Source organism: Salvelinus namaycush, chromosome 2 (assembly GCF_016432855.1).
Source record: "Salvelinus namaycush isolate Seneca chromosome 2, SaNama_1.0, whole genome shotgun sequence".
Taxonomy (NCBI): Eukaryota; Metazoa; Chordata; class Actinopteri; order Salmoniformes; family Salmonidae; genus Salvelinus; species Salvelinus namaycush.
Genome location: NC_052308.1, coordinates 32,153,469 through 32,177,803, shown reverse-complemented (window position 1 = coordinate 32,177,803; position 24,335 = coordinate 32,153,469). Strand labels below are relative to the sequence as shown.

At 41.9% G+C, this 24,335-nt stretch overlaps 1 protein-coding gene across 2 annotated transcripts in view; it reads left to right on the top strand.

The window, feature by feature from the left end:
- LOC120061513 (E3 ubiquitin-protein ligase RAD18-like) overlaps positions 1 to 24,335 on the top strand; it is a 96,447-nt gene that overhangs the window by 45,719 nt on the left and 26,393 nt on the right. Inside the window, exons 10-13 of one of the 2 annotated variants that reach the window (XM_039011407.1) lie at positions 8,244 to 8,384; positions 15,299 to 15,467; positions 17,352 to 17,428; positions 17,602 to 18,735. In XM_039011407.1, coding sequence (XP_038867335.1) covers positions 8,244 to 8,384; positions 15,299 to 15,467; positions 17,352 to 17,428; positions 17,602 to 17,690 — 476 coding nt within the window. In that variant the 3' untranslated portion in view covers positions 17,691 to 18,735. Of the gene's footprint in view, positions 1 to 8,243; positions 8,385 to 15,298; positions 15,468 to 17,351; positions 17,429 to 17,601; positions 18,736 to 24,335 lie in introns of those variants that run through there. The other variant, XM_039011416.1, reaches the window with a different exon arrangement.

The following is a 24,335-nucleotide window of genomic DNA, read 5'->3' as shown; positions in this document are numbered from 1 at the left end:
ACAGTCCTCCAGGACTGTTCTAAGGTATGGCCTGTTCGAGTTGGTTTTTCTCGTCATATCTCCAACAAAATGGAGTGGGTTGGGAGAACGGAGCGGTTTGTAATCTGTGTCGATTTCCAAGACAGATAAGTCACCAACGTGACCCAGTGGGTCCTCTATCGGAATGGGCGAGGAATCGTCTGTTGCAAAGCTACTTATCTTGTGCATCTCCACATCCGCATCCAAGTCTGTAGACAAAACCTGCGGGCTTGTGTCTAGAACGAGCGGTTCTTGGACAGGGTTTTGAGTGGGGGCGGGGGTAATGGAAATGTTTGCGTCCTCTTGAATTGCAAGAGTTTCGGGGGACTTGGTTTCCGACGATTTTACGCCTAGTCATGATGACTTATCCTTGTCCTCTTTCTCAGGTTTCTTACCCTGCAGTATCTCTCTTACCATAGCTTCTATATCATCTCGGTTAGCGTTTAGATCATTGTTGAACACTTTGTTGCCCTTGTTACGCTTGTTACCCTTAGGTCCTGACCATTTGTGAGCGTTAGGCGCAGGGGCATATCGGCTAGGTTGATCTCTACGGGACCTGTTAGATTGGGAACGTTCATCGCTGCTATTGTTACGGCGGTGGTTGTCGGAGTGGTGGTTACTTGGTAGCCACCCCCTTTGATCGTCATCTTTTACCGCACATGTCCCCGATGCAGCACCTTCCAATTCGAGTGATGGTTCCCGCCTAAGCTCGAAAGTCGAGGTGTCCGGGCTTTTAGCCCGGCTTGCTTTTGATGCTTCAAAAGCGGTGCTTGCAAGTTCTCGGAGCGTCGAGATTTGCAACCCAACGTGGGCAGTAGGGCCCAAGTAGTTTATGAAGTTGGGAGACATGTTTGACAGGAACAGTTGTTTAACTTCTTATGGCTGCAGCCCGGCGTCGGTACACTTATGACAACAGCCACTTCAAGTGCAGGGCGCGAAATTCAAAATATATATTTTTTTAAATATTTAACTTTCACACATTAACAAGTCCAATACAGCATATGAAAGGTACACATCTTGTGAATCCAGCCAACATGTCCGATTTTTAAAATGTTTTACAGGGAAGACACAATATGTAAATCTATTAGCTAACCACGTTAGCAAAAGACACCACTTTTTTTACTCCACCAGTTTTTTACTCCATCAGTAGCTATCACAAATTCGACCAAATAAAGATATAAATAGCCACTAACCAAGAAACAACTTCATCAGATGACAGTCTGATAACATATTTATTGTATAGCATATGTTTTGTTAGAAAAATGTGCATATTTCAGGTATAAATCATAGTTTACATTGCAGCTACAAACAGAAATTGCACCGAAAGCAGCCATAATAATTACAGGCACCAACGTCAAATACCTAATTACTCATCATAAAACATTTCTGAAAAATACATAGTGTACAGCAAATGAAAGACAGGCATCTTGTGATTCCAGCCAATATTTCCGATTTATTAAGTGTTTTACAGCGGGAAAAAAATGTAGCGTTATATTAGCTTAGCACAATAGCCAGAAACACTTGGGCGCCGACGACTACGACAGATATATGAAATAGCATCATAAAATGTTTCTTACTTTTGCTGATCTTCCATCAGAATGTTGGACAAGGTGTCCTTTGTCCAGAACAGTCGTTGTTTGGATTTAGAACGGCAACTTTCCCTCTTCATTTAGCAAGCGCGCTAGCCTAGTGGCACAAAGCTCTCCATGTCAACAAACGGAAGAGAACGGAACACGGCAAAACTCCTGAAAAAATTTCAATAATCTGATGAAACTATATTGAAAAAACATACTTTACGATGATATGGTGACATGTATCAAATAAAATCAAAGCCGGAGATAGTAGTCGCCTATAACGGCAGCTAAACAAAAGGCAATCCCACTGTCCACCTCGCGCTCTTCAGAGTACCGAAAATGGGGGACACGTCATTCCAAGATGATGTGTTCCATCTCAGACCAAGATAATCACCTAATTTCTTCTCTCACAGCCTCTTGACACCCAGGGGAAGGTGTATGACGTGCATGTATACTAATAGGTCTCGTGCCCATTTATAGGCAGGAAGAAGAACAGAGCATCGATTTCAGACTTTCCACTTCCTGGTCAGGAAATGTGCTGCAGAATGAGTTCTGTTTCACTCAGAGAAATAATTCAAACGGTTTTAGAAACTAGATAGTGTTTTCTATCCAATAGTAATAATAATATGCATATTGTACGAGCAAGAATTGAGTACGAGGCCGTTTGAAATGGGCACCTTTTATCTGGCTACTCAATACTGCCCCTTGCAGCCCAAACAGGTTAAATGGTAATAGATCTTCCATTCCAGTTTCAGTGAGCATGCCAAAGTAAGCTGAACGAAGCCGGTGATAGTAGGCTTGTGGATGTTCATTTCGAGCTTGTCTGATATTGTTAGCCAACGAGCTATCGTGTTTGCGAGTCGCAGAACCACTGAATTCTATTTTCAAAACCGTGGCAAGTTGAGCATAGTCGTTTTGTACGTGTTGCTCTTGTAAACGGATGAACCTTGTCACGTGTCTGTTGGACGTTCGCTTCAAAAGGTAGAGCCTGTCTGCATTCGTAGCGTTTGGGTAACCATCCAAGGCGTCCTCTATGTCTGCTAAGAATGTCTCAGTGTCGTTTGGCTTTCCTGGAACGGGGTCAAAGAGGCGGAAGTTTTTAATGATTTTGTCAAGGCGGTCTCCGCCAAGTGCACGGGGAGCATCTGCACTCTCCCGTGGGCAATTGTGGGCCGAAAGGCCAAGAGGAAAAGTCAAGCTGTGGTTGTGTTGGCGAGGAGGCCCCAATTCACTGTGGGCCGAATGGCCACGAGAAAGAGGCTGTCCTCTCCTGTCATCTACATTCCCTCGGTCTCTGAGCTCCGGATGTGAGCTATTTTGCTTGGTTTGGTTGTCCCGCGATAGCGCGTGACTGTTCTGGAGTTCCTCCAGATGATACCTAAGGGTGGTGTTCTGCTGCATCGCAGAGTCCACCTGGGAGTTGAGGGTGTTTATTTTAGACACGTAGGTGTCGCCCTTGCTCCGCTCGGCCTCGTACTTATCTGTCATGGTTTGCAGTGAGAGGTCTCGAGTGTGGAGTGAGAGATCCAGTGATGCAATGTCCTCCTTTTTGTTTAAAGGTCACATTTTCCAACTTTCTCACTTGGTCTTTCTCATCCTTCATTAAATCAGCGACTTCAATGAGTTCTGCTGTTTTGTCCTCCAACTTGGTCATTGTGTTCATTAACTGATCGTCTTTGGTCTGCAGCTTTTGGAATAGAGCATTATTGCATTGAGTGGTTTCATTCACGACCGTTTGCAGGGCCTCAAGTTGCTTGCCCCGGTTTCTAGCTAGCTCGTTATATTCATCAAGTTTTGCGTGGACTTCATCGTATTTAGTTTTGGCTAAAACGAGTTGTTCCTTTAGAATACGTACTTGGTCAAGAGTTTGTTCGCGTTCTTTGTTATAAGTGTTAGACAGATCTTCCAATTTATCTGTCCTCACACCCAGTTCCTCGGCTAGCAGTAGCTTATACTTTTCGGCTTTCGATGCCAGCTCCCTGGTTCTCTCCACCTGTGCCTTGAACATGCCAGCTTCCTGCTCGTGCCTCTGCTGGGCACTGAGGTACTGGTGCACTGTCCATCTCTGCTGGTGGGCATAGTTGAGGGCTAAACTGGAGGGAACCTTCACAAGGCCTCCGCCTGATGGTCTATTTTGAAGAGCATCTGTCGCAATGTCTGCATTTTTCTCGCTTATGGCTTCGAAATCTAACATTTTCAGCCCCTCGGCATAGTTAGGATTTGCATCGTTGCTGAGGTCAGCGATCAATCTTTCCGTGGGTGAAGGTCCACTGATGAGAGGGGAAATGGGTGGAAACCCATCTGATGGATTGCTCATTGTTACGATTATCAGTTATTTCAATTTACGTAATGTTTTGGTTTTTGAGTTGGAGGCTGCAAACACGATTTAACTCAGTTTGTAAATGTCAATGAATCATCAAGACTGGGTCAGTAATGTGAGTTGGTTATTACTGAACTTGCCAAAACAGGTTTAATTGATTAAATCGATTTTAATGATAAATCTAACCTGTATAGGCTATTTGGGAATTTTAATTCACCTGAAAGAGTTGCTATCTCTAAGTTAACGTTGAAAAGTTTAACTATGTCTCATTGGTTAGAACACAGTAGTTTGTGTATTATTCAATTAACCAACCTGGAAAGGTAGTGTATCAATTTAATGTATATATAAAATTGAATGAGACAATGATATCCAATCAGTTGAGACTGGTTGGATATCGTACAGCATAACCTGAATTATTTTAAAATAATTACTGGTGATTCTTCACCACCGGAGGTCACTGTTAACACAAGCTAAAATCGACCAGGTACCAGTAAAGGTAGAATTTCACAATGCTGTAAAAAGGTCTCCCTAAACACCATGGAGCTGATAAAACATATTTAATTAATTAATCAATTTGAATGATTAGTCAACCCCGTATAGGCTACAGGAATTAGCTTTAATTAACCTGAAATAGTTGCTATATCTAAGTTAATGTGGAACAGTTTAACCATGTCTGATTGGTTAGAACACATTCGTTTGTGTATTATTCCAATAACCAACCTGGAAAGGTAGCGTATCAATTTAATGTATGTATAAAATTGACTGAGACAATGATATCCAATCAGTTGAGACTGGTTTGATATCCTCCAGCGTAACCTGAATTATTTAATGAAAAATGACTGGCGATTCTTCACCAGAGGTTACTGATAGCGCAAGCTGAGATCTCACAGGATTCCCGCCTGGCGCGGGAGTTCACTATGAACAAAGGGGGAAACAAAAATGGCTGCTCCCCTTTGTTAGCTTAGCATCTAGAGCAATGCTTAGCTTTCCTTGCGCGGGGTTTCCACCTCGCCGCACATGGGAAATTCCCTCCAATGAGGGAACGGATTTACTAGGTGACGTCTCACGTTCAACCCTTAAACTCTTCACGTTACCAAACGCGAGAGGTAGAGAGATAATGACTTCGCTTCGGTCAAACGAATATATCTACTCCAATTTCCGTAATGGCTGGCTCATATGTCCTCGCTCTAGGAATTGCTTATGACCGAGTCAGGTCGCTCCTTGAAGCGATCGACAGAACTAACACTAACTTGGGCCCAACTAGTATTATTCTCAGAATGCTTGCAATCGGCTGGTACATAGGCCCTAGCCCATAGCATTCAGTAGACCCCCCCTACACACTGGCTTTCGTCAGAAATGCCACCGGGTGTCTACTCCCGACCAGTATCTGGGTGAAATTGAACGTCACACACACACACGCTTCTCTCCCACACTAGTCCTGCCTATAGCTATTAATGGTATATATGTATCTGGCTTCACAATTGGTATGGAATTAACCCAACAGTGCGGCCTAGTCCTATCTTAGAATCCTCCCAGGGGGCGCCAACATGTTGTGACGTTGTATTAGTTAATGTGGCGACTGTTGCTCATCGAATGATTACAAGTTTCTAATTACGTGATTAACTGAATCAAGCAATTATTAACTCATTAACCTGGGGCACCATGGGAAAACTATTTTTTATTGAGTTTCTATTTCCCAAATTAACTCAAAGAATATCAGAATATCGATTTTACCACAGCCGCTAATTAACCAGTTGCCTCTAACAGTTTCGTTCTGAACGTCGTATAGCCCGGGATTCTGCACGGACCCGGGTCTCACTAATGAATTCGCACCACACCAGTCTTAGTTGAATATTTATTTACTAAATAGCTAAAATGATGATAAAAGATACACATACACAAAAACACATTCTAGGCTATTGATTAGAACTTAGTATAACGGGCCAACACACTAGGTCGCGTGTTACCCAAAATGGGGATTTAAAAGAGAGAGAAAGAGAGAAAGTACACAAGGAATATACATTTGGGTGAAATTGTCAGCTATGCTCATTCTAACCCTAGCCTTGCCCCACACTGCCGCTGTTATGAGTCAGAATATAATGATGTAATTACTTGTGGAGGTTCTCCGTGGATTTTCCCGCGTGGACCGTTCAAGCTGCTCAATGACGCACTTCTCCTGCGCACCTCTCTAGGTGTCCTCACGACACGATGTCCGTGTCCTTTGGCTTTACTGGCCTGTTCCTTTGTCCTCGCTCTGGAAGGGGTCTTCGGAGGACAGATAGCTCTGTAGCTCGGAGCTCACAGCGTAAAGATGAAAGAGTGTAGATACCACGATTCGATGGGGAGTGGAGGCTAGGTGGTTCGGCTTGAATACACCCGCTTAGACACGCTACTCATCCGTAGCTTGGGTAGAAAAAGATTTCTTTGTCTTCAACTTGTTGCGTTTTGGATTCGTTGACCTTTTAGACCTTTGGCTGCAGCTCGGGTCACTTAGTCTACTATGTTAATTCTGCACTCACAGGTTTTATACCCTCGGGTCAGAAGTGGGCGTAACCGCCTTCAGGGCAATTCTCTGGGCGTACCAAGTTTGAGGGGCAAGGTATAGATTTTACTCAAATCCAATTTTAGACAACTAACTTCACATTTCATCTCTACCGAAACATTCTCTTTGATTTGGACATTTTCCACACAACGTACAATGTATAAACATCAAGCATATACGAGGAAAACTCTTAACGTTACAATGTTTTCATAATAACGTAATCTATTAACCTTTAATAACAAAACAAAAATGACATACATTTTGATATTCCATCTATCGTCATGACCACCATTGTAGTTGACGGAAACCATTGTTCCAAAGTCCCTTTATTGCATGTTTAAAGTTCTGAGGCTTGTTCTCCATAGTGAGAGGGAATATTTTCTGTGGCCTCAGAATGACCATGGGTGTGAGGGGTCATAAAACCCCCACATCTTCAGACCCTTAGATCTCTCCTCATCTGTTGGGGTTGAGAGATAATCTGTAGGGTTGTGGTCTCCTGTAACCTGACCTGATCAGGACAGTCATGACAGTGGGCAACGTCGATCAATGTTATCAAAACCATAGAAACACTCTGTAGCAAAACTCCCCAATAAAAGTAGCTGGAGGCGTCTGAAAACTCTGAAAAATGCGTAACCAAGTCGCTAAATTGGCAACACTGGGAATAGACGAAACATGAATATGTTAGCTAGCTAGCTATTTTCGTTTGATGTTGGATTGAACAGTATAAACAATCAGAATGGAGAAAGCCCCATTGAAATCACTTATTTGTGTTGTGATTGACCTTAGGGTCCTTAGGGTCATGAACTACTCATAAAGCATATTTAGAACTTTTATTATTTAGAAACAAAAAATACTGCCAAAAAACAAATTCAATTATATTTTTGCCATATCACCCAACCCTAGAATGAAACATATTTTCAGTCAAATCTGTAACCAGCTATAAGGTCTGAGTATAAATATTTTCAGGATAGCATGTGCTTTTTGTTTCTCTCAGATCCATTGTTTTGCAATAAAATCCCTGAAATTGCGATTTCATACGTTTTGTTTTACATTCTCTGGAGTTTGTGCTCAGTTCTATTATTGTAATATTTCATGTTTTTTTTGTCTGAATTGAACCCATCTGTTTTTGCACTCAACTTGAATACCTTCTGCTGACTTGATCCAATAGCTTTTGTCTGCCTTAATCGTGTGGTTTTCATTTGTGGTTTCACTCATGTTTTAATGAGTTTGTTTTTCCAGGAGACACTTGTGGTTTAATTTGATTTGTTATCATTTAACTCTTTCTGTGTAGGCTGATAGGCTCTCAGAGGCCTTTTTATGGAGCTCACCCTCGTCTGTCTATCATATTAGTAAAACCCTTGTCTTTTTCCTTCTGCTATTTAAAACAAAAACATCCCCACAAACCTCCCATGACACACTGTCCTTTACCATCACTGCAACTGAATATAGGGCTGTTCTCAACAATGTACTCAGAGAGGGGTCCTGTATTCTAACACACCAGACCTTACATTAACATTGGTTATCTTCCAGAGCGCGTGCCTCTAGTTATGATATAATAAGCAGGAGGGAGTTTGTATGATAGGTGCCTTGATGTATCTGGGTCTTAAACCACGCTTGTTTCTCCGTGTTTGGATGTGGGTTTTTGTATAAAAGGGAATCGAACTGCAGTTCTCCCTCTGTGCAACATTCAGAAACAGGATCTGTCTGCTTACGTGTGTTACTGTGCATGTGCATGTCTGATCTCTGCATGCCTTGCCTGGCTTCTTACCTCTCCTCATCTGTATTGCAGGGAAGCAGCATAACAGTGAGTTCTCCCGCCTTATCGCCCAGGTCCGGGGTCGCCTGGAAAAGACCAGGAAGAGGGAGATGAAACAGAAAGTGAGGGATGAGAGAGTAGAGGAGGACCGGAGAGCGGGCTCCAGCTCTGCAGGTACCACCGTAACCCTCATTAACATGTTGAGGTGATTAAACGAGGGTTAGCACCGTCGCCACGGAATGTCTTACAGCCCCCAGCCTCCCCAGCAGAGCTCACAGTCCATAAGCAATTTGCAAAAGGAGAGAGACGCAGGGACGGTTTCTGTATGAAGAACCCTCTCTCTATTCCTGTCCAGGGGGATTTGCTATCGCAACGTTCACATCGTCACTCAGCCCCAGACCTCTGATGGCTCCTCTTCAGGTGGTCACAGTTGATCAGGGCCAGGGTTCAGCTATACACCCAGCAGCATGGCCACAAGGATGTTTTCTCCCCAAAATGTTTTTTTTCTCCATTGCATCTTATGTGAATTTCCAAGATGGCGTAGCAGTTGGATGTGTGTTTGTCTTTGTCTTATCCCATGTAAATAGTCGTTTTTTTCCCATATATACTTTAATCTCACTTTCTATCTACAAACGAAATATACTTTCCTGCAACCCGCCTCACCCAATGTGGCACAGATCTGCTATTTTTATTCCTTATAACTGGAACCTCCATCAGGAGCTAGCCAGCTAACTAGCTACTAGCTATCATTCTTTGTTAGCCACGGCTAGCGGTCTTCACCTTTTAGCTCGGACACCAGCCAGCTTTAGCTCGGACAATACCTGCCAGTCTGCACAGCGCAATATCAACCCAGAGCATATCGGACTGCTTTTCTCTACCACATCACCGGATTCCTGCCGCAAGCTCTGGACCATTACCTCGAATCATCGCAGCTAGCTAGCTGCAATCAAATGGCTACTGTTAGCTAACGCCTCTGTCCTGAAGCAAGCACCAGTTAACCTTGGGCTAGCCTTCAGCTAGGCCCATATAACAGCTAACTTATTGGGCTACAATACCTCTTTTGCCAATTGGCCTGGACCCTTTATTGTCAGCCACCAATTGTGCAAGTTTTCCCACTTAAAAAGATGAGAGAGGCCTGTAATTTTCATCATAGGTACACTTCAACTATGACAGACAAAATGAGAAAAAAAATCCCGAAAATCACATTGTAGGATTTTTATGAATTTATTTGCAAATGATGGTGGAAAATAAGTATTTGGTCAATAACAAAAGTTTATCTCAATACTTTGTTATATACCCTTTGTTGGCAATGACAGAGGTCAAACGTTTTCTGTAAGTCTTCACAAGGTTTTCACACACTGTTGCTGGTATTTTGGCCCATAGTTGTCTGTCATAGTTGAAGTGTACCTATGATGAAAATTACAGGCCTCTCTCATCTTTTTAAGTGGGAGAACTTGCACAATTGGTGGCTGACTAAATACTTTTTTGCCCCACTGTATGTGATTTGATTGCCCCCCCATTTGTCTTCTGAGTTCATTCTGTTAGGTAACCTAAACTGGGATATGCTTAACACCCCGGCCGTCCTACAATCTAAGCTAGATGCCCTCAATCTCACACAAATTATCAAGGAACCTACCAGGTACAACTCTAAATCCGTAAACACGGGCACCCTCATAGATATCATCCTGACCAACTTGCCCTCTAAATATACCTCTGCTGTCTTCGACCAGGATCTGAGCGATCACTGCCTCATTGCCTGCATCCGTAATGGGTCCATGGTCAAACGACCACCCCTCATCACTGTCAAACGCTCCCTAAAACACTTCAGCGAGCAGGCCTTTCTAATCGACCTGGCCCGGGTATCCTGGAAGGATGTTGACCTCATCCCGTCATTAGAGGATGCCTGTTTGCTCTTCAAACGTGCTTTCCTCTCCATCTTAAATAAGCGCCCCATTCAAAAAATGTAGAACTGAGAACAGATATAGTCCTTGGTTCACTCCAGACTTGACTGCCCTTGACCAGCACAAAAACATCTTGTGGTGTACTGCATTAGCATCGAATAGCCCCCGCGATATGCAACTTTTCAGGGAAGTTAGGAACCAATATACACAGTCAGTTAGGAAAGCAAAGGCTAGCTTTTTCAAACAGAAATTTGCATCCTGTAGCACAAATTCCAAAAGGTTTTGGGACACTGTAAAGTCCATGGAGAATAAGAACACCTCCTCCCAGCTGCACACTACACTGAGGCTAGGAAACACTTTCACCACCGATAAATCTACGGAAATCTAGAATTTCATTAAGCATTTTTCTACGGCTGTCCATGCTTTCCACCTGGCTACCCCTACCCCAGCCAACAGCTCTGCACCCCCCGCAGCAACTTGCCCAAGCCTACAAATCAGCTGGGCTAGACAATCTGGACCCTCTCTTTCTAAAATTATCCGCTGCAATTGTTGCAACCCCTATTACTAGCCTGTTCAAACTCTCTTTTGTTTTGTCTGAGATCCCTAAAGATTGGAAAGCTGCCGCGGTCATCCCCATCTTCAAAGGGGTAGACACTAGACCCAAACTGTTACAGACCCATATCTATACTGCCCTGCCTTTCTAAAATCTTCGAAAGCCAAGTTAACAAACAGATCACTGACCATTTCAAATCCCACTGTACCTTCTCCGCAATCTGGTTTCCGAGCTTGTCATGGGTGCACCTCAGCCACGCTCAAGGTCCTAAACGATATCATAACCGCCATCGATAAAAGACAGTACTGTGCAGCCGTCTTCATCGACCTGGCCAAGGCTTTCGACTCTGTCAATCACCACATTCTTATCGGCAGACTCAATAGCCTTGGTTTCTCAAATGACTGCCTCGCCTGGTTCACCGACTACTTCTCTGATAGAGTTCAGTGTGTCAAATCGGAGGGCTTGTTGTCCGGACCTCTGGCAGTCTCTATGGGGTGCCACAGGGTCCAATTCTTGGGCTGATTCTTTTATCTGTATATATCAATGATGTTTCTCTTGCTGCTGGTGATTCTTTGATCCACCTCTACGCAGACGACACCATTCTGTATACTTCTGGCCCTTCTTTGGACACTGTGTTAACAAACCTCCCAACGAGCTTCAATGCCATACAACACTCCTTCCGTGGCCTCCAACTGCTCTTAAATGCTAGTAAAACTAAATGCATGCTCTTCAACCGATCGCTGCCCGCACCCGCCCTGCAAATACCTAGGTGTCTGGTTAGACTGTAAACTCTCCTTCCAGACTCACATTAAGCATCTCCAATCCAAAATTAAATCTAGAATTGGCTTCCTATTTCGTAACAAAGCCTCCTTCACTCATGCTACTAAACATACCCTTGTAAAACTGACTATCCTACCGATCCTTGACTTCGGCGATGTCATTTACAAAATAGCCTCCAACACTCTACTCAGCAAATTGGATGTAGTCTATCACAGTGCCATTAGTTTTATCACCAAAGCCCCATTTACTACCCACCATTGCGACATGTATGCTCTCGTTGGCTGGCCCTCGCTTCATATTCGTTGCCAAACCCACTGTCTCCAGGTCATCTATAAATCTTTGCTAGCCTGTCTAGCCCCAGCGTTCCGCTAGCGGAACTCCACCCACATTCCACTGAAAAGGCAGAGCGCAAAATTCAAAAAATATTTTTGAGAAATATTTAACTTTCACACATTAACAAGTCCAATACAGCAAATTAAAGATACACATCTTGTGAATCCAGTCAACATGTCCGATTTTTTTAATGTTTTACAGCGAAAACACCACATATATTTATGTTAGCTCACCACCAAATACAAAAAAGCACAGACATTTTTCACAGCACAGGTAGCATGCACGAAACCAACCAAACTAACCAAGAAACAACTTCATCAGATGACAGTCCTATAACATGTTACACAATAAATCTATGTTTTGTTCGAAAAATGTGCATATTTGAGGTATAAATCAGTTTTACATTGCAGCTACCATCACAGCTACCATCAAAAATAGCACCGAAGCAGCCAGAGTAATTATAGAGACCAACGTGAAATACCTAAATACTCATCATAAAACATTTCTGAAAAATACATGGTGTACAGCAAATTAAAAACAAACATCTTGTGAATCCAGCCAATATTTCCGATTTTTTAAAGTGTTTTACAGCGAAAACACAATATAGCATTATATTAGCTTACTACAATAGCCTACCACACAACCGCATTCATTCATCAAGGCACGTTAGCGATAGCAATAGGCACGTTAGCGATAGCGAATAAACCAGCAAAAGATATTAATTTTCACTAACCTTCATAAACCTTCATCAGATGACAGTCCTATAACATCATATTACACAATACATATATGGTTTGTTCGAAAATGTGCATATTTAGAGCTGAAATCCGTGGTTACACATTCTGAAAACTTAGCATCTTTTTCCCAGAATGTTCGGATAATTTTCTGACACTCACCTATTCTGACCAAATAACTATTCATAATCTTTACTAAAAAATAAATGTTGTATAGGAAATGATAGATACACTAGTTCTTAATGCAATCGCCGTGTTAGAATTCTAAAAAGAACTTCGTTACGATAATGCAGCTTACGTTATTGCGAGAGAGCCCCCAAAATCTGGGCGCTAACTAAAAGTAAACATGTTCGACAGATATATGAAATACCATCATAAATGGGTCCTACTTTTTGATGATCTTCCATCAGAATGTTGTACAAGGGGTCCTTTGTCCAGAACAATCGTTGTTTGGTTTTAGAATGGCATTTTCCCCTCTCGAATGAGCAAGCAAAACTAGCTAAGTGGCGCTAAGCTCTCCTTCGTCACCAAACGCAAAGAACGCAACACGCCTAAACTCCCGAAAAAAATTCAATAATCTAATAAAACTATATTGAAAAAACATACTTCACGATGATATTATTACATTTATCAAATAAAATCAAAGCCGGAGATATAACACGTCTATAACGAATGCTTTTCAGAAGCCAATACTGGTGACCTTTATGCGCTTCCTGAACAAAGGAATTCTGGGGTCATGTCATTCCATGCTGTCTCTTTTCACCATAGAAAGAGCTAGAGACCCCATTTCACCTCTCACAGCCTATTGACATCTAGTGGAAGGCGTATGAAGTGCATGTATACTAATAGAATTCAAGCAAACGATTAGGGGGGCCCTGGAACAGAGCCTGGATTTCAGATTTTTCACTTTCTGACAGGAAGTTTGCTGCAAAATGAGTTCTGTTTTACTCACAGATATAATTCACACGGTTTTAGAAACTTGAGAGTGTTTTCTATCCAATAGTAATAATAATATGCATATTGTACGAGCAAGAATAGAGTACGAGGCCTTTTAAATTGGGCACGATTTTCTCCCAAAGTGAAAATAGCGCCCTCTATCCTCAACAGGCTAGGTAAAGCCCCGCCTAATCTCAGCTCACTGGTCACCATAGCAACACCCACCCGTAGCACGCGTTCCAGCAGGTATATTTCACTGGTCATCCCCAAAGCCAACACCTCTTTGGCCGCCTTTCCTTCCAGTTCTCTGCTGCCAAAGACTGGAACGAATTGCAAAAATCCCTGAAGCTGGAGACTTGTATCGCCCTCACTAACTTTAAGCATCAGCTGTCAGAGCAGCTTACCGATCACTGCACATGTACACAGCCCATCTGTAAATAGCCCACCCAACTACCTCATCCCCATATTGTTTTTATTTTTGCTGTTTAGCACCCCAGTATCCCTACTTTCTCATCATCATCTTCACATCTATCATTCCAGTTTTAATGCTAAATTGAAATTACCACTGTCTATTTATTGCCTTACCTCCCTAATCTTACTACATTTGCACACACTGTATATAGATTTTTCTATTGTGTTATTGACTGTACGTTTGTTTATCCCATGTGTAACTCTGTTGTTGTTTTTGTCGAACTGCTTTGCTTTATCTTGGCCAGGTCGCAGTTGTAAATGAGAACTTGTTCTCAACTGGCCTACCTGGTTAAATAAAGGCGAAATTAAAAAAATGTGGAGACAGCTTATTTGAACCCTTTCATATTGGCTCTGATATGTGTTCTGTTATAGTGTTGTTTCAATGTGGGCATTAAGGTGTCTGCATGCTTCCCAGCCAAAAGTTAGATGCATGAACTCTATAGTGAAAGTCAATACACACATTATTACCTCTGCATGTGTGGTTTGTCTTTGGCACGTCAGCCAAAAAAGATACACATGTATTGCATAAAACGTGGAAGCATACTGCCATAACTTGTCGCATAAGTTATTATGTATATATTTTTTGGCTAACATTCAACACACCCACGAGCTCTTTTGGGATTCAGTTTGTTGAATGTCTTGGAAAAGGTCACACTTGTAGTCTACTGAAAGCAATGGCTGCCAACAAAATGACGGAGCCTATTTATTTTCGATAAAAGGAAAGATCTAGTATCAAAGTGAGTGAAGCTAGAGGAGTTCGGTGATCAGTGTGTGAACATTAAGTTGGGGAAGCTTAACAGTATGCTAATTATTGGGGATATTGCAGCGCAATTGACCAATCGAGGTATGCTATAGCTTCCAGCCCGTGCTGTATTGGCTGTTAGTACCTAGCACTACCTAGCATTCTGTTTGCTTTCATCTTGAAAAAAAACAACCACATGGTGTTTTAACTGTCGACAAATCAAGCGTTTCATTGCTTTACATGGAATTTCTCCGTCACAGAACGAAACGTCAGTATGTGCAGAGGTAATCATATTTATAATGCATAGAATAACATTAACTGCTGGTCATATATTTTGCCCACCGCCTAGAAGACACAGTGGTTTGTTTGTGGTTAAAGGCATTTTGAACATTACATTGGGGAAATATATAAGATATAAGATAGAAATTGACATGGATGACTTTAGCATCTATCATGCAGCCTGCTCACACATCATGTGTACAACATTAAAACAGGACAGATCCAGATTAAAAGACATGGTTGTCAAGGACAGTTTCTCAACATAGATTCTTGACAGCTCATTTTCACCAATGATTTCTACCAGTTCTTTATGACATGATCATGAGTACTGTCCATGTTCTTTTCCCTCCTTTCTGTAGATAAAGCAGCAGAACAGGAACAGAGGGATCCCAGTCCCAGTGACTCAGAGGCCTTCTGCATATTGATGACATCACCAGTGCAGGAGCCCTCTGAGGAGCAGCAGCAGCCTTCTGTTGTAGAGGTCATTTCCAGGTCACCCAGCTGTCTCAGTGACGTGTCCATCAGCAGGTGAGCGAGCCCAGGAGACGGCAGAATTGATTAGGGTGAAGTTGCCCCTAGACACTGATCTTGGGTCCGTTGTGCATTTTACCCACTAATGGTTAAGGTTAGGATTGGGGAAGGGTATTCTTGATCTGATTCGAGATCTGTACCTTGGGGGAGCTTCACCCCAAGCCAGCTGAATAGCTGATTCTCCACTCCTCAACAAGCAGACATTTGACTTGTCTTCTCGGGGTTTCAATGCTTCACAGCTCTCAAAACAGGAGAGCTGTAGTGTGTGTGTGTGTGTGTGTGTGTGTAGTATTACTGAGGAACTCTGTGTGAAACTAAAGTGGGACTCTCAGCGGGAGTATTGAGTTGGTTCTGACTCACAGCTCGTTGCGGGCCTCTGGAAAGAGTTCTATCAGCATTCATACCCCTACAGCCTGCCTGCACTTCAGAATAGTTTAAATTGCCTTTTCTTTAGAAAGACACCGCAAGGTTGGCTAGTTGAAGACCAAAGTTACATGTTGAACATAACACTCTAAATCAGTCACAGATACCTAACAGTACCTAGCTCTTATCAAAACAGGGTTGGGACAAGTTACTAACGTCAACTGATCAAAGAAAAAAAAAACTCTATGGTAGATTTCTATTTTTACAGAGATTGATATATTAAATATTTTGATATACAGTATTGGAACAATATACATTATTGTTTTGAAAATATATTTTTTCAAGGAAGCTGGTCGTGAGCCAGGAAGCTGTTAATAGAACATGTGCTGCTTTTGTCTGGAATATCGACCTGGACCCCAAAGGATGCAGATTCGTAGAGCCATCAGCTACAGAATGTAATTAATAGTGTGCTCCCTTGTTCAGAGTGTCAGACCTGTGTATGCTGTGTGCCAGAGGGCCTTATCAAATAAGCACTATGAGATGTCCAGACTCCCACCACAATTTAGAGCTCTATACAGCAAGTTTTTTTTTTTTTGGCAGAGGCTGATGTTCCATTGATCTGCTCCTATTCATATGAGGCCCTAGAGCTTCACGCAAATATGCTTTTCTGTCGCCCCACATTCTGCCTGTATGGAGCTGGAAGTGTGTCTGTGTGAAATCTGGCAGGTGTGATGATTAATTATAACCCTGTGTGTGTGTGTGTGTGTGTGTGTGTGTGTGTGTGTGTGTGTGTGTGTGTGTGTGTGTGTGTGTGTGTGTGTGTGTGTGCACATCACCTGCCTCTGATAAAGCCACCGCCTGCCTGCCTGGCTCGGCTTCCAGCTGGGGACTCGGACACCTGACAATGCTCTGAACCACACCACTTAAATTGCCTCTTAGCCAGCGCTATCATCAGAGCAGCACTTGGTCAGACCTCTCTCCCACTCCCCCCAGTAATGAGCCAGTTAGTCAGTCAGACGGAGAGCTGCTCCACGCTCCAGCAGCCTGCTCTAATAGCTAACAGCCAGGCATTAGCCCCACCAGTTGCTACGGCCCACCTACCTACCTAATTCTTTATGCAGATAGATATTTCATTAGTCTTCCCCTGGAGGGGCACCAAGAGGAGTGCTCTCACCTTCCAGAGGCAATTTACTCTCTGTTTGTCCGCATTAAGGCATGTAAATGTCTTGTAAAAGTGTTTTATTAGGACTTCCATGGAGATATTAACAAATATTGGCTTCCTCTTTCAGAAAAGGCTCACTAAAAATCAATTGCATATATCCTTCTCATCCTTTATCCATCCCATCCAGGGTTTACATGGTCTTTCTGGTGAGAGTCAGCCATTACTGAGTAATCCTCACAGCTGCTGGAGCAGATTCATTTTTTGGTCATCAAATAGAAATCTTCTCACCAGGTGTCACTTTGTTTCGAATTTATTCCTGTTTCCATTCATATGATTATAATGCTACCGTTTTTCAGTCCTGCTTCCGGAGGTCACCTTGTGATCCTGTGTGAGTGTGAGCCCCAGACTGAGCAGAGGGAGATGAGGCCTCCAGGTTTGTGCCATCTCTTCTGTCTGTACACTCATTACTCACCTGTCAGTGCCTATTAGAGCTCTCTTTATGTGGTAGGCTGTCATGTTACTGTTAGGAGATAACACAAAAATGCATCAGCTTTTTTACCCAATGGTGTAATAATTAGGCTATTCTGTTTGCTCTCTGTTCCACAGTCGAGAACTTCAAAGGGACTATACAGCCCTCAAAAACCATCTTTGGGAGAGGAGCTCTTCAAAGTATTTTTTTATTCCCCACACAGTGATCATTTTTTAAAATCTTTGTCCAGGCAAAGTGATGAAAAGCTCTTTAATTCAACTTGCATAGAGGGGTGTTGTTGAAGAATCCTGAGAAGTTTTGCTGCACTCTCCACGGGTATTTAGAGCATCTCTGAAGAGAACATTTAATGCTGTCTTCTAATCTTACGTAAGTGAAAGGCCAGCCGTATGGAGGTACATACTATAAGCAGGTCCTTGTTTGGTTTTGATTTCATGTTTAGGAGAGAAACATTACTTCCAGCGTTCTGCTCATTATGGGATAAATCAGGGCTGCTCAACGCAGGTGTTCAGGATAGATTGACCCAATGTGTTTGCTTTTTTGTGGTTCTCCGGTTGTTCTTTCTGGTGAATCTCTTTCCTTCTGCACACTATGGCAGTTTCTTCAGCCTCCATTTGCTTTATTGATTTTATTTTTAAGTTCCCCTCCCCTGACATGTATTGATTTACTTTCAAGAGAAGAGAATAATATAAAGGAAAATGTTGAAAAAATAATACTGAAATAGTGAGTAGGCTACATACATTATATTTGTATTGTGATAAGGCTACATGAAGAACTTACAAACTTCACTTTCAAAAAGGCCTACTTAGGGCTGAAATCATTTTAACTTAAATAGCCATCTTAAGCTTAGACAAAGTACTACAAAGTACTAGTAAATACGTTTTTTTCCCTGTTGAATACATTTGCTAACATTTCTAAAAACCAGTTTTCGCTTTGTCATTATGGGGTATTGTGTGTAGATATATTATTTTATCCATTTTAGAATAAGGCTGTAACGTAACAACATGTACAAAAAAGTCAAGGGGTTTGAATGCTTTCCGGAAGCACTGTAGATGAAGCAAAGGAGTGCAGCATGGGCAACACAATGTACGACAAGGATGTACTTTTCTGATCAATTTCTCTTCAGTATAAAGATGAAACTGAACAAGTGAGTAAAAGTTATGCAACGTCAAATTAGCTAGTCGTCTTTGAATTAGGCTATTAAAAGGTGTTAACACCTCCCATCCCTGTATATCGACTCATTAATTTAATGGACTCAGGGGCTGTGTAGTTTTTACAAAGCGAGAGTTAATCCCCTGATAGTGTTTTATTAGCAGTCAGAAGTTTGCTAGAGGTTCCTCTCTGTTTATTTTGTTCATTTTCCCCTGGCCAGGAAGTATTCACGCTGGGCTTTTCATTATTAATATTAATAGCCTTCCAATGAAAAGAACCAGCTTCAAAGAGGCCTGGTTTAATCCATGTAGATGGGCTCCTTGTCCTGGGTTGTCCTTACCTGGCTCCCAGGCCCTCCGTGGCCCCAAGACACTGATCTCAGGGGATTCAAGCCAAATCGGGTCATATTTGATTATGCCTGGCACCACACACACTTACCATTCCTCTGTTCCACAGCCAAGTTTGACCCATCCTTTCAGCTACTATTTTTGGATAAAGGACTCAGGTAACCTCACATCATCCCGGCTTTTGTATTTCATCCAGGCCAAAATTAGCTGCTTGATATGATGACCATGGGATATGCCAAGTAAGGGATTTATTTAAAAAACCCATGCAATGCGATGGCACAGTTAGGGCTGGCACAATTACCGTATAACCGTGTAACCAACAGTTAACCAACAGTTAACCAACAGTTATGAATGAATTACCGTCATGATAAATAAAATAACCCTCATAAAAAAAATTGCAATGGCTGCCTGGTAGTGTGACGCAATAATTTAAATTAATGGGTTACACTTCCTGCATTTACTTCCTGCAATGCTTCTCGCAATTTATCACCAGCAGAGAGAAAAGGCTAAGCGGGAGGGTGGTTTACTCCGAATTTTGGTTTGTAGGTCAACGAGTATGGTTACATGCACACAATAATACAATTGTTGGGAATAGTCAGATAAATATAGTGGCTTGTGAAAGTATTCACCCGCCCTTGGCATTTTTCCTAATTTGTTGCCTTACAACCTGGAATTAAAATTGATTTTTGGGGGGTTTGTATCATTTGATTTACACAACATGCCTACCACTTTGAAGATGCGCATTTTTTATACAAAAAACTGAACTTGAGCGTAACTATTCAACCCCCCAAAGTCAATACTTTGTAGAGCCACCTTTTGCAGCAATTACAGCTGCAAGTCTCTTGGGGTATGTCTCTGTAAGCTTGGCACATCTAGCCACTGGGATTTTTGCCCATTCTTCAAGGCAAAACTGCTCTAGCTCCTTCAAGTTGGATGGGTTTCGCTGGTGTACAGCAATCTTTAAGTCATACCACAGATTCTCAATTGGATTGAGGTCTGAGCTTTGACTAGGCCATTCCAAGCCATTTAAATGTTTCCCCTTAAACCACTCGAGTGTCGCTTTAGCAGTATGCTTAGGGTCATTGTCCTGCTGGAAGGTGAACCTCTGTCCCAGTCTCAACTCTGTGGAAAACTGATACAAGTCTCCCTCAAGAATTGCCCTGTATTTAGCGCCATCCATCATTCTTTCAGTTCTGACCAGTTTCTCAGTCCCTGCCGATGAAAAACATTCCCCCAGCATGATGCTGCCAACACCATGCTTCACTTTGGGGATGGTGTTCTCAGGGTGATGGGAAGTATTGGGTTTGCACCAGACATAACGTTTTCCTTGATGGCCAAAAAACAAAATTTTTGTCTCATCTGACCAGACTACCTTCTTCCATATATTTGGGGAGTCTCCCACATGCCTTTTGGCGAACACCAAACGTGTTTGCTTAAAGAAAAAAATAAGCAATGGCTTTTTTCTGCCCACTCTTCTGTAAAGCCCAGCTCCGTGGAGTGTACTGCTGAAAGTGGTCCTATGGACAGATATTCCAATCTCCGCTGTGGAGATTTGCAGCTCCTTCAGGGATATCTTTGTTCTCTTTGTTGCCTCTCTGATTAATGCCCTTCTTGCCTGGTCCGTGAGTTTTGGTGGGCGGCCCTCTCTAGGCAGGTTTGTTGTGGTGCCATATTCTTTCCATTTTTTAATAGTGGTTTTAGTGATACTCCGTGGGATGTTCAAAGTTTCTGATATTTTTCTATAACCCAACCCTGATCTGTACTCCTCCACAACTTTGACCCTGACCTGTTTTAAGAGCTCTTTGGTCTTCATGGTGCCGCTTGCTTGGTGGTGCCCCTTGCTTTGTGGTGTTGCAGACTCTGGGGCCTTTCAGAACAGGTGGGGTGGCAGGTAGCCTAGTGGTTAGAGCGTTGGACTAGTAACCGCAATATCGAATCCCCGAGCTGACGAGATAAAACTGTCGTTCTGCCTCTGAACATGGCAGTTAACCCACTGTTCCTAGGCCGTCATTGAAAATAAGAATTTGTTCTTAACTGACTTGCCTAGTTAAATAAAGGTAAAAGAAAAAAAAGTGTATATACAGTTGAAGTTGGAAGTTTACATACACCTTAGCCAAATACATTTAAACTCAGTTTTTCACAATTCCTGACATTTAATCCTAGTAAAATGCCCTGTCTTAGGTCAGTTAGGATCACCACTTTTTTTAAGAATGTGAAATGTCAGAATAATAGGGATTTATTCAGCTTTTATTTCTTTCATCACATTCCCAGCGGTCAGAAGTTTACATACACTCAATCAGTATTTGGTAGCATTGCATTTAAATTGTTTAACTTGGGTCAAACGTTTCGGGTAGCCTTCCGCGAGCTTCATCAATTTGGACTATTTTGTGTATGTCCATTACATGAAATCCAAATAAAAATATATTTAAATTACATTCTGTAATGCAACAAAATAGAAAAAAACACCAATTGGGATGAATACGTTTGCAAGGCACTGTATAATAGTTTGATTTTCAACGTTTACATACATTGCGAGAAGAACGATTTCCCTAATAATAATTTTTACATAGACACATTCGATAAATGCAGTATATCACCAATCGAAATAAACGTTCTACCACAGCGACCATGTTATTTTTTGTGAACCCTATTTGATTTGGAGTTGGGACATTTAAACTATTTCAAAATAAAATTTGAACTCTCTTCACTCGTGCAAAAGAACAATGCTAGCACATGTGCAGATCAAATACACCACTGTAACTCTGATTAAGGTGTTTGTTTACATGTCCTAATAATTTGAATTATTGCTCAGATTTAATCGGCATATACTTACCTGATTATGACCTTAAGATAAGCAGAGTAAGGTGTTTACATGACTGATGCCATACTTGGCCTTCTTCCATAATCAGTTTAATATTGAATTATTTGTGTGCATGTAAACGTACTTAATGAGATTGTCGAATTTGGTCAGCAAAATGTTGTATTGCTAATTTGCTGTGTAATCTTTGCCATCCACCTATTTTGCCATCTTTGCCAGCATTGACTTGAATGGGGAACACCATTCTATTTATTCTATTTCATTGACAGCACATGCAGTCAGGAGCTCTACACTGTGCTTTGCATGTTTTCTATTCAGCTACCTATTGTGCCAAATTTGATTCGCTCATATATATATTCTGATCATAGTAGTCCGTCATTTGGCGTGTGTCCTTGAAAGATCTCAAAGTCTTTTGCATGTGTACCATAAAAAAATAATATCACACCTCTATCACTCACCCCTTCCACACACAGACTGTCATTTCATTCCATTTCATGCTTGATATAATTTTGATATGTTTGCTGTTGGATCAGTGTTTATTAGGAAAATGTGGCGCCGGACTATTGACCGGCAGCATTTTAATTTAAACGACATTTGAGAATTTTATCGGATGCATATGCATTGGGTGCATAACCTGATTATGGCATCCAACTACGGTGCTCAGAATGACAGAAATATAATTTAGATTATGGTTATTCATCGTAACAGAACATGCAGCTAGAGGATGCAACAGTGTGCCTCCTTACCGAATTCCGATGCGCACTTTGAATATGTTAGAATAACTGCCACATTTACTTTTCCTCAGCCAACAAGACGAGTAACAAACAGCAAAATCACTAGCCTATGTCAATCTAATATGCCCCATAGTAGAAAAGTTGTCCTATTCTATTGGCCAACCTGTCATTCTGTGCGAGAAAGAAATAGCCTATTCCAAACATGCCTAGGCTACATCCCCCAAAAATCTTTAAAAAAGCAATGAGGCTGATGCAGCGGATCAGAACGTTTAGCTTAAAAAGTTGATAAACTATTATTTTTTCAGATTAGCAATGCGTACAAGGCAGGAGGCTACACTCGAGTGTTCATTCCGTAATGCAAATAGCAGGGTAACACCATGGTCAAAAGCGCACCGCACATGAGAGCGGTTTCATGTGACAAATGTAAATATCAGTTAGAAATTTAGAAAGAGGGGAGATCTAAAGTTGCAACAGCTAGCATGGGTTGCTAATATGATTAGGAGTGTGCCTTTGACTACTGGAGGATGAAAGAAACTTGATTTGAAAACCAATAGAACATGAGAGAAATGGGCTAATCGTCTTTATAAAATAATTGCCTCCACGTTTTTATGGTCATATTTTACTTTGAAGACATACCTCTATGAATTCAAACAATTAAGTATATGTTTTCAAAATGCATACAGCTTCCAGCTCATTGCAAAGTGGTGTGTAATGTGCTCAAGCCTGCCTACCGTTTCCTGAATAGCAATTTTTTATTGTGGCCATAAACAGTTTTTAACACGCAGTTGCATTTAGAATTGTTACACAATGACTGGGCTTATTATAGCACGTTTCACTCCAGCAGCAACGAATGAGCTGTTTGAAGAGCTGTAGCAGCAGCTGGCGCACTTTCTGACAGATTTTCCGCTCATAGGCTCTGTATCTGATTGCTGTACTAAATTATGCAAATTAACCTATAGACCGATAAGCATGACCGGTCAAATGTATTTACACCGACTGGTATTTCAGTCGGTGTAATGAGAAATAAGTGCACTCAGGCTATCCGGAAGGCCAAAGTTAGTTACTTTAAGGAGCAGTTCTCTCTGTGGGTCTAACCCCAAGAAGTTCTGGAAAACGGTTAAAGACCTGGAGAATAAACAAACCCTCCTCCTCACAGCTGCCCATGTTCCTTAATGTTAATGATGTGGTTGTTCCTGACAAGAAGCACATGGCTGAGCTCTTTAATCACAACTTCATTGAGTCAGGATTCCTATTTGACTCAGCCATGCCTCTTGTCCGTCCATTTCCTCATCTCCCACCCCTTCTAAAGCGACTATCCCCGATGCTTCTCCCTCTTTTTCCTCTGCCTCGCTACAAAGTTTCTCCCTACAGGCAGTCACTGAGTCTGAGGTGCTAAAGGAGCACCTGAAACTTGACCCCCAAAAAACATTTGGGTCAGATGGTTTAGACCCTTTTTTCTTTAAGGTTGCTGCCCCTATCATTGCCGGGCCTATCTCCAACCTATTTAACCTGTCTCTCCTTTCTGGGGAGGTTTCCATTGCTTGGAAGGCAGCCACTGTTCCTCCTTAATTTAAAGGGGGAGATCAAGCAGATCCTAACTGTTATAGGCCTATTTCTATTTTGCCCTGTTTATCAAAAGTGTTGAAAAAAGCTTTTTTGATGTCTATATTATTCTCTCGAGTATGCAATCTGTTTTCCGCTCAGGTTATGGATGTGTCACCACAACCTTAAAGGTCCTCAATGATGTGACCATTGCCTTTGATTCTAAGCAATGTTGTGCTGCTATTTTTATTGACTTGGCC